At 36.6% G+C, this 11,181-nt stretch overlaps 1 protein-coding gene across 1 annotated transcript in view; it reads right to left on the bottom strand.

The window, feature by feature from the left end:
• The window catches only part of MDM2 (MDM2 proto-oncogene), a 28,133-nt gene extending 17,644 nt beyond the window's left edge, over positions 1 to 10,489 (bottom strand). The window contains exons 1-5 of the mRNA XM_007953391.2: positions 10,476 to 10,489; positions 9,702 to 9,792; positions 6,476 to 6,550; positions 4,140 to 4,273; positions 1,827 to 1,876 (exon numbers count right to left, since the gene is read on the bottom strand). Coding sequence (XP_007951582.1) covers positions 1,827 to 1,876; positions 4,140 to 4,273; positions 6,476 to 6,550; positions 9,702 to 9,792; positions 10,476 to 10,489 — 364 coding nt within the window. The remainder of the gene's footprint in view (positions 1 to 1,826; positions 1,877 to 4,139; positions 4,274 to 6,475; positions 6,551 to 9,701; positions 9,793 to 10,475) is intronic.
• Between the last annotated feature and the right edge of the window lie 692 nt (positions 10,490 to 11,181).

Here is an 11,181-nt window from a genome sequence, read left to right as displayed (position 1 = left end):
CCAGAAGGCTGGCAGTTCAAACACACCACCCACTCCTCAGAAGGAAGGTTGGGCAATCCACTTCCATAGCGATACCACCTCAGAAATCCAAGGAGGGATTCACTATGAGTCGGTTCTGACTCAACGGCACATAGCAACAACAACTATTATTAAATATGTAGCTAAAAAACCTTTTAAAAGAAAAGCACAATTACAAAATGACTAAACCCACCAGCCACTCCTTGGACAGAAGGTTGGACAATTTACTTCTGTCGTGATACCGCCTCCAAAACCCAAGACGGGGTCACTAGGAGTCAGATCCAACTCAACGGCACTAAGTTTTTAGTTCGATATACAAAAATTTCTCCTAAATTAAAAGAATTTGTTAAAACTAGACCAACCTTACAAGAGATGCTAAAAGGAGTCCTTTGGACAGAGAACCAATAGCAGCAAACAACAACCAACCATTAACACACCTGGTAACATAACCAAGAAACCAACCTAGTTATAGAAGTATCCAAAGTAAATAAGCTTACAAGATTATAAACAGGGAACCAGAGACATCAATCAACAAATGAAAACAACTACAAACCAAAAAGAGAGAAAAAACTGTGTAGTTATAGAACTTCTAAATGGTAGGCAAGTCAAGACAACTATAAAATAGAATAAACTGTTCTAAACTTGGGAAGAAATTATAAATCACAGGTAACCTCAAAGAAATATGATAAACCTTCATATCAAAATAAAAAAGAGAACCAGTACAAATTTTTATCAAATACTAAAACAATAGCAACGAAGGAAGTGATAACACAATTCATAAACAAAACGAGCTCAGCACAGATAATTATATGGAACAAAGAAATCAACATCATGAAAAAGCATGTAACAAAACGACAGTAACAAATTCATACTTGTCGATAATTACATATCTGACAAGGGACTTATCTTTAAGATTTATAGAAAACTCAACACCTCAACAACAAAAAGATTAACAATCCAATTAAAAAATGAGCAGAAGACATGAATGGACACTTCACCAAAGAGGATGTTCAGGTGGCCAGCAAAACATGAAGAGATGCTCACTATCATTAGACATCAGAGAGATGCTCACTATCATTAGACATCAGAGAGATGCAAATCAAAATAACAATAAGATAACATCTCACCCCAGCACTAATGGCAAAGGTCAACAAGGCAGAAAATAACAAATGCTGGCCAGGATGTAGAGAGATTGGGACTCTCCTCCACTGCTGGTGGGACTGTAAAATGATACAACCACTGTGGAAAACAGTATGGCAATTCCTTAAAAAGCTGGAATTAGAAATACCATTTCACCCAGCAATCCCATTACTAGGTATATATCCTAAAGAAGTGAGAGCCAGGACAAGAACAGACATATTCACACCCGTGTTCATTGCAGCACTATTTACAATAGCAAAAAGATGGAAACAACCTACATGCCCATCAACAGAAGAATAGATAACCAAACTGTGGTACGTACACACAATGGAATATTATGCAACCCCAAAGAATAATGTAGAATCTGCAAACTACCACATAACATGGATGAACTTGGAGGACATTATGCTGAGTGTAAGAAGTCAATCACAGATGGACAAATACAGTATTAATTCATTATTGTAAAAAGTCAAGGAAAGGTTTATGTATGGAAGGAAATTTTCTTTGTTGGTAACCAGGGGTAGGAGGGGAGATGAGGGAACATTGCAAGGAAAAAACTGCATTGACCCATGTCACTTCAGTTTTGTGTATTACTCATAAATTATATTTCAATAAAATGCATTTAAAAAATCTTTTAAAATATGTTTATGATATTCAAAATTACTTACCCTGCTGATTGACTACTACCAAGTTCCTGTAGATCATTGTATATATTTTCCTGGTAGGGAGAAAAAAATAAATAAATGTGTATTTTAAAATAACAACTTACTAAATTGGATTTAACCAGACTTTTAAATACTCATTAGTATGAATTATTGCACTCGCTCAAAACCAAATTTTAAATTATTGTATTAAAACTGTATCACTGGCAATATTTTAGGTGTTCAAAAGCACCAAAGTAATTAGTAGCACAATAATTACACATGGCTACTTTTAATTTGGGAGCTCTGGTAGCGTAGTGCCTAAGGCACTTGACTGCTAACCAAAAGGCTGACAGTTCAAACCCACCAGCCACTCCTCGGAAGAAAGATGGGGCAATCTATTTCCGTAGTGATGCTGCCTCAGAAACCCAAGGAGGGGTCGCTATGAGTTGGGTCTGACTTGACAGTACATAACAACAACAACAACTTTTAATTTAATCACTAAGGTCTCGCTTATCATAAAGATCTCCCATCTCCATCTCTTAGAATATGCTTTGTTTAGACTTTACCAAAAATATCAAGGGTAGGGTGAGCACAAAGGAAACAGATTAGCATATTCACTTTCAAACAGAAATATTCTAGCATTGTACTTGAAAGTCAACTGCCTTAAAAAGTAGTGCATTATGCAAAACCAACCATTACAGGTATTGTATTACAATCCTGACTTTCATCAACCTTGGATCAATCATCTAATTATTAATAATTTTTTAAATAAAAAGTTAGTATTTACTCAATAAAATACAGATTAAGCACCCACTATGTTTCAGGCACTAATCTGGACACTGGGGAAAACAAGTAATAGAGCAGAAAAAAAATCTCTGCCTCTTGGAGTTTACGTCCTAGTGAGAAGACAATTTTCTTATTCTAGTATTCATTTATGTCTGGTACATTTTTCTTTCTTTTTAAACTAATGATTTTTAGAGATTGTTGGTCACAGATATCATTTCTAATATTTATTACATTCTCAAGGGTAAGAAAAAAGTGCCAATTCTATCTCCCTTCACCCTTGGGATTGGTGATAGAGTTTCTTACGTTCATGAAAATAATATTTCTCTTCGTTTCTCTTTTCAAGCCAGTAATTTCCCCAATGTTCAATCTCTCAACATAATTCAAGTCAAAGATAGTTTTAAGATTATGCTTTCAATATAAGAAATGTTCAAATGTTAAGATTTAATAATCAAATGATACAAAATCACCTATATAATTTTTTCAATTTGTAAAGTTAAAACTTAGGTGAATAACATGTCAAGGCCAAGTAGACAATGATAACGCGAGTATTAAACAGAAGTGGTCTGTCAATGGAAAGATGCTTATACAATATTAAGAAGTAGAACATGAAAGTAAATATAGTATGTTCACAACTAGATTAAAACACACCATACTATAGAAATGACTGATAAAAATACCTTCTGGTGACAAACCACAGATCATTTTTTTTCATATTCTTCTCCTTACCTTTCTGTCTTTTCCTATTGTTCAATAATGAATATATAGTGCATCAGTTGTTTTAAAGTTGTGCAATATCCCACTTAGTTACCAGCTTTTTAGTTACATTATTGAACATCATATACCAGTTAGAATCTGGCTGTTTCAGGAAAAAAAGCATCAGTCCCATTTATTAAAAATATACATCCTAAGTTCATCATGTGCTCAATCAAATGGGCCAAGGAATTTTAGATTTAAGGTAAGAATGACTGAAAAATCACAGTGTTCAGTTCCCAGGAGAGTAACTATAGAAATGTCAACTGGGTCAAGTTCAGTGGATTAAGTGACATTAATAGTTGATGACAAAGAAAATGATCTCCAAAGTAACCAAAGATCAAATTTAAGCCTTTATCACATCATAGCATAAAGACTGCCTTTGAAAATCACTACAATAATAACAATTTATAATACATAATAACTCAATTTATAATACATAATAACTGCACTTAATATTTGAATACTTTATATTTGGTGAATACCGTGCTTTTGACACATTGTCCCTTCATAAGCTCCCAGGGAGGTACTTGAATTAATCCTTATTTTACAAATGGGGACACTAAGGTTTAGAGAAGTTAATTTACCTATCACACTGCTAGTAAAAAACTAAGCTAGGTCTCAAACCCCAATTTTTAAATTCCAGAGATCACATTCTCAAGCAGTATGTCATCTTCTAAGAAATTAAATTTCCGCATCTTTGATATATGTAGTAACAATTTTTCTCTGACAAAAAGAAGTGGGAATGGATAGGAGCTGAAATGTTCTATTTTTACAATGAACTAAACTGAAGGATTTTACCTGTGGTCTTTCACAGAGAAGCTTGGCTCACCAAACAAATCCCCTAGAAGATCATTGGAACAATATACCATATGCTGTTGCTTCTCATCATATAATCGTTTAGCCATAATATACTGGCCGAGATAAAATATAACCTGAAATAGAAATATGATGTCTGAGCACTAAAGAAAACTAAATGTTCATTTCAATAATATTCTACTTATCTGGAGAGAGTTAAACAACCAGCAACCACAACCACGTGGAGTAACCACCATTCTATACTCTAAACAGAGCTGCTTTTAAAATCTATTCCTTTTAATATAATGAAAATAGATACTGCTTCTCTGATTTACTCACCTAACCCTTAGAATGTGGTGTTTTTTCTTGCAGATTTTAGTTCTGTCCAGATATCTAGGTACTACTTTTTAGGAAGAAGGGAAAAGGTAGCAAAATACAAAAGCACTGATAGCAATAAAGTTGCAAAAAACAAATAAACTTCAAAAAAAAACACCAACTAAAATGTGACAGTGACGGAATCATTCAGTAAATAACCATAAGCACTAGATCCTCCAACGACCTGTAATGTCATCATAGAGGAGGAAGACAGGAAAATGACCCATTACAACTTCATGACTGGGAGAATTCAGTGAATGAAATGAGCCCTCAAAGTTAGCAGTATAATCTATACTACAATAAATAATCAAAATAAAGACCTTGAATTATTAATATAAAGTTAAATTATATTCCATGTGCTCCATTAATACAAAGAAGCAAGCACTGTATTTTTAAAAATCTACATTCAAACCTATTAACCACCTAAATTTGAATGGCATTTTAGTTTACCATGTACTAGTATAATCTCATTATCATTCTGGTATTTCATAAAATTGTTATCACCATATTCGAAATAACAAAATTAAAGGTAAGAGAGGTTAAATAATTTTCTGAGGATACAGAACTAAGTAAAGACTTGACCCCAAGTCTTCTGATTCCTAGTGCATGCTCTTTCTAATACCCCATATTAGCTTTCAACACAACAAAGGTCCTTGAACCCAAAACTGCATCATACAGCATACATATTACTGATACACAGTTTACAGTATAAGCATTCTTAATCTTTATGATGTTCTTGATCAATTATCTCATTTCAACCTACCATATTTTATTTTAATTGATGATGTAATAATAAAGTCAAATCCAACTTAACAGCCCTAAAAACATCATTTAATGCACCACTTCCCTACAAGCACTATTGTTTTAACTATTTAATTAAGCAGACTTCAGGAAGCTTATAAAAATGTGGCTGAAAAGAAATGGGTCTGGAATTTCTTACTGTCCCACTACCCTAATATAGGTAGCACCCTTCAGTCTTTTGAACAACCTGGTCCTCATAAACTAGAGAATTCACAGTAAAAGTTTTGCCTAGGATGACCCACATTCTCACCTAAAGTCATGTTCTGTACAAAACTTTAAAATTCGATAATAAATATACTGAAATGTTGTATTCATATAAATAGAACATATTTATGAATCAGCTGACCTCTACCCCAGAAAGACTGGTATACTGCACTCACGTATGTCTAGCTCTGACGTTGTTACATTGAGAACCATGGACTCCTAAGAGGAGCATGGACAGAATTCAGGGGTCCGTTAATTTGGATGAGAAAAAAAAATGTTCCTTATTTTCACTACCTGAAATTTAGCTTTTTCTTCAATTATGAATATAAGCAACAGACCACAGCAATGGTTATTAGCAATATCCATGCTTCATTTCATACTACGCTTATTACAAACATCTCTAAATATCATTTAAACCTAAAAATCATTTAAAACTACTTAAAGATATTTTAAATCTACAGCTAAATCCTATTAAATGTTTAAAGCAGCACAGATCACAAATTTGCTTAATATCATTTAAAATTGTGATAACTGTATTTTAATATATATTTTAATATATTACATTTTAATATAACATAATTCTTTTGTAATACCATTTTATTTCAAGTATTTAAAAACATGAGTTTGAGACAGGATGCATAAGCTTTACCAGTTTGCCAAATGGGTCCATACCACAAAAAAGTTAAGAACCCCTGCTTCCATTTGCCTCAGTTCCTAGTTAAGAAATGAAACTCAAGCATTTAGTCTTCGATTTCAAAACAGAGTCCAAATTACCATAAACCCAAAAGGCCAAACCCACTACCATCAAGTCAATTTTAACTGATATTGTACTTAATATTGCTGCTTATTGAAAATCTTCTATCTGGCCAATTACAATTATCCCCATAGTCTTGGAAGCCATACGCATGGTTATAGAAAACAGTAAGACATTAGTTATATTACTTCTCAATTCAACTTACCTCTTTCATAGTGTAAGTGTCTTTTTGTGCACCAACAGACTTTAACAACTTCAAAAGCAATGGCTTTGGTCTAACCTATAAAGAAAAAAAGAGTTGCTATTATACTTCCAAAATTGGTCTAGAACTCTAAGTCTCTCAGCAAACAAATGTCACAGAAATTCCATTAAGGCAGCAGACTATGTTAACAATCTCACAAGGCCAGATCTCAAAAAATAAGTGTTTTAATAAAATGTACTAGCTAGCTTATATAAACTATATACCATAGACTGTCAAGGAGGTTTAGAAAACAGGCTGGGGAGGATCTAGTATTATACAAATACCATGGAAGGCTAAATTACCATTAGTTGCTATCAAAAACAGTATCCATCTCAAGGTGATAAACATTATTCTTTTCCTCCACTATTTCTACCATTGGCTAACTCCTTTACAAACTGAAACAACTATAAATGGAATACTCAATATGAACTTAAACTGTGACAGAATCCAAGAGAGAATAATGTTTAGAGCAGGCTAAGTCCTTTTACCAATCTTCTCTTCCTACAGATGTGGTCCTTAAGGCTAGAGAGCTTAAATTTCTAACCCAGGCTGACATAGGTCATATACCTCAAATACAACCCAGCATTTATTTCTTACTATATCGTGCTGCTTCTCAACTGCTCTACATTTTAAGTATCTTCACTTGACAAACATTTCCTGAGCTTCAGTATGCACCAAACAAACAAACAAAAAAAAAAACCTGACTGCCATCAAGTCAATTCTGACTCAGAGCAACCCTATAGGACAGAGTAGAACTGCCCCATAGGGTTTCCAAGACTATAAACCTTTACAGATGCAGGCTGCTTCATTTTTCTCCAAAGACTACGGTGGGTTCAAACCACCACCCTTTTGTTGGTCAGCAGCCCAGTGCTTTAACCATAGCACCACCACGCACCAGACCCTGCTAATTACCGCACAAAAAGACAAATGACTTGCACCCAAGCCTACCCATCAGATCAGAGATCAGAAAACTTTTTCTGTAAAGAGCCAGATGGTACATATTTTAAGCTCTGTGATAGATGCTGTGTTACAACCATTCAAGACTGCCATTATAGCAACAAAGCATAGACAACCTAAAAGCTAATGGGCATGGCTGAATTCCAATAAAACTTTATTTACAAAAACAAGCAGTAGGTCAAATCAGGTAAAAAGCTACTGCTACTAGTGCCTGATCCTGACCTAGAGGCTTTGCAAGGAGTACTGAGAAAATAAATGGCTAAGGGAAATGTATATAATATGCTTATGCTCTTTCTCTACATGTTGCTACATTAAAATCTTTACAGTTTGCCACTCCCACACAGACTGACTCACACTCTTCAATATGGCCCTGTCCTTTGTCTAGGCTTCAGATCTGACAACATCCCAGACTGGGATGTAACTCTCCAAATCAGATTTAAGAATATTCCTATTTCTGGCTAATCAACAAAACAAACATTATTTAATCATAGAAAAATTTAAAATACACAATGTAATAATTTTAATAAATTAAAATCAATGATTATTTTGAACACAAATTTTTTGTTACGTGCTTACATATGAACTTTTTCAGGGTACATAAAGGATGAACTCCACATAAAAGATAAAAATTACTTTTTTCTCCTAACTTTATATATGCTAACTTCAAGTTACATTAAATAACTTCAAAGTAAGAAATTTGGCAATGGAAAGCAGATTTTATTAAAACACACACAAGGAGCTCTGGAGGTGCAATGCTTAAGCATCAAACCAAAAGGCTGGCAGTTCAAACCCACCAGTTACTCTGTGGAAGAAAAGACCTGGCCATCTGCTCCTGTAAAGATTACAGCCTAGGAAACCCAATGGGGCAGTTCTACTCTGCCATATAGGATTGCTATGAGTTGGAAATGACTCAACCGCATACACACACATATGTGCATTAACAAGAAAATTAATGTAAAAGATACCACCATGTTAACCTTATTTAAAAAAAAAAAAAAAGATAAATTCCACTTGAAGATATAAACACAAAAAACACAAAGAAAATACAATAATTATTTGCATAATATTAGGATTGGTCTTCTAAAGTTTATGAAATTCAAAAAGGAGCTCAATAAATTTGACTTCATAAGAATTCAGAACTTCTCAATGGTGAAAACACAACATAAATTTAAATAAAATAGTTGTTACAGACAACAATAAAATGCTCCTGATACACAGAAAACTACTCCAAATTGTGAAGAAAAATGCAAAAACCCTAAAAGAAAAATAGACAAGTAAACCAGTCAAATACCAGAAGAAATACAAATGACTTAAATGAAAAGTGACCAGCTAAAAAGTACCTTCTCCACCCCGCCCCCCTCAAAAATGAAAGATAGTAAGACTGTTAAACACTGAAAACTTACAAACCTTTTGACATGCAATTTACCAGCCCCTGAAGGATTTTTTTTTTTTTTTTTTTTGGTTTTAGGACCTAGAAGTTCTACTTTCATAAAATCTCTCCTACAGAAATATAACACTTTGGTTAAGATATATGTATAAAACCACAGCTTGAAATATCCAAAAGCTAGACAAAATTTAAAATTCAACTGTAATATCCAAAACCTAGACACAATTTAAAAATCTATCTATAAAGGTTTAATTAAAAAAAAAAAAAGTATACTCGTGCTACTGAATACTATGCAGCTGTTAAAAAGAATGTGGCAATTTTTATTTATTGACATAGGTTAACACACTAAGTGAAAAACGCAAACTGCAGAACACCTCTAATTTAATCCTGTTTCAATAAAACAAGACTACAACACAAACTTAAACATACATGTGAATAAATACTATGGGTATATACACTGAAAAAGAGATCTAAACAGATACATGGGGAAGACGACTGGAATTTTCAGTTTTCACTTCTGTAATGTTTGAAATCTTTACAAGCATGAATGACTTGTAATTTTTAAAAACCATCAGACAGTTCAAAGTAGGAGAAAAACATTCAGTCACATAACATAACTTCAGTATCCTTAAGAATGTAATGAAATTCATCTCTTAAGTCCACTAAGTAAAGGACTAACAAAATATTGGCTGAGTCTTCAAGTAAACGTTTACTCCACGCAGTTATGCCCCAGACAGGCAGCGAAATTTAAGCTACATACTTTAAATTTCATTTAAAGAGTTATAATTGGGGTCGATAACAAAATGAAATTTTCTAAAAAGTTACACTTCAGACAAAAATACCAACCAGGGTCTCTTGTTCTGAAGCAGGAATCTGTGAGGTGCTTGCAGTAGCACCATCGGTAGTAGACACAGACATGTTGGTATTGCACATTTGCCTACAAGTATTAAAAAAAAAACACAAATGATGAAAACTTGAAATAATGAAATATTTGTGAAAAAGTCAAAATCATATAGAAAGAAGGTAAATGATGCTTTTAATAAAACTAAAGCCATTAGCCAAGTCAACCCTTACCTGGATCAGTATAGAAAAAATGTCGTGCATCTGTGGTCACCAATGAATACAGCTGGGAAAAGGCACGGTTTTTAAATACCCTCAGCTGGAGACAAGTCCGGGCTTAGCTCCTTTTATTGCAGACTCAGAACGTGTCCCAACTTGACCAGCCCAAGAGGAAAAGCTGAGTCAACCTGCCCACTGAACCAGCCCGATCTCGCCCAGGGGCGGAACCCGGTTCAGATAGGCTACCGAACAGGCACCTGTCATCATTCGAACCCCTGGCTAGGAAGCGACCGTGCTCCCGCAGCCCCCTTCCCACGTGACTTTACCTCGGCCTCTGGGGAGACCCCACCCCCCTCCGCCCTAGCCCTACCGGGAGCGAGAGCCCGAAGCCCCGCCTTCTCTCGGGTGGTGACAACCTCAACCCCAGTGCTCTACGACCCCTACTACATATTACACAAAAGCTGTGCCGCGGAGCGCAGGGAGACAATGAGACCAGACCAAGCCAGAAGACTTAAATCACAGACCAGACACAAAACTGACCATGCGCTTCCGGTCCGATACCTGCTTCTCACCATGCGGGGTTGCTACAGGAGCGCGGGTATCCCTCGAACCTCCCAGTTCCCGTCACCGAGCGTGCGGATGCCCAACGTCCTGGGCCTTGGCGACCATTTCACTTGCTGGGCCCACGCCGCTGGAGCGCTAGTACTCTGTAGGTCCAAAGAAGTCTCTTAGCTACGAAAGCAGCAGGACCTCGCTCAGAGGGGTTAAGGCTGCCCCTCAGGTTCGGCTTCTTGCGCCATCCGCCTTCCAATCACACAGGGCCATACAGGCCCCAAAAGGAACCCAGTTTGTTGAGGTTGCCCCCATGCGCGCCTCCTACCGCCCGAAGGGAGCGCGCCGGAAGCTGCTGCCCATCCGGGTCTTTGCGCGCGCGCAACCAAGGCCCGCAGCCTCCGCCAATTAGGGAAGGGGTCCCAGCGTCGCGTGTCCAGGCTACAGCTGCCTCCGCGAATGGGGGTTCGGGGGACTCGGCGCCCGCGCACGCAGGCCCCACCGCTTCTGCCAATTGGGGGAGGGGTCTTGACGCGCGCAGCTGGGGCCGCTGCAGGTGGAGAGTGGGTGTGCTGGGCGCGCGCGACCGACGGGCGGGGCTTCTGCTTCTATTTTACTCGAAAGGGTACGGCGGGCTGGGCCGCCCCCAGCCTGGTTTGCTGGGCAACGCTTGGAACGTCTTTAACTGTTGTGCTATTTTTGCGTTTCGTGTGTT

The sequence above is a fragment of the Orycteropus afer genome, unplaced genomic scaffold (assembly GCF_000298275.1).
Source record: "Orycteropus afer afer isolate SDZICR_OR568_19922 unplaced genomic scaffold, OryAfe1.0 scaffold00392, whole genome shotgun sequence".
In the NCBI taxonomy this organism is placed as follows: Eukaryota; Metazoa; Chordata; class Mammalia; order Tubulidentata; family Orycteropodidae; genus Orycteropus; species Orycteropus afer.
The sequence above is the reverse complement of the archived record's forward strand: the minus strand, read 5'-3'. Positions and strand labels throughout refer to the sequence as shown.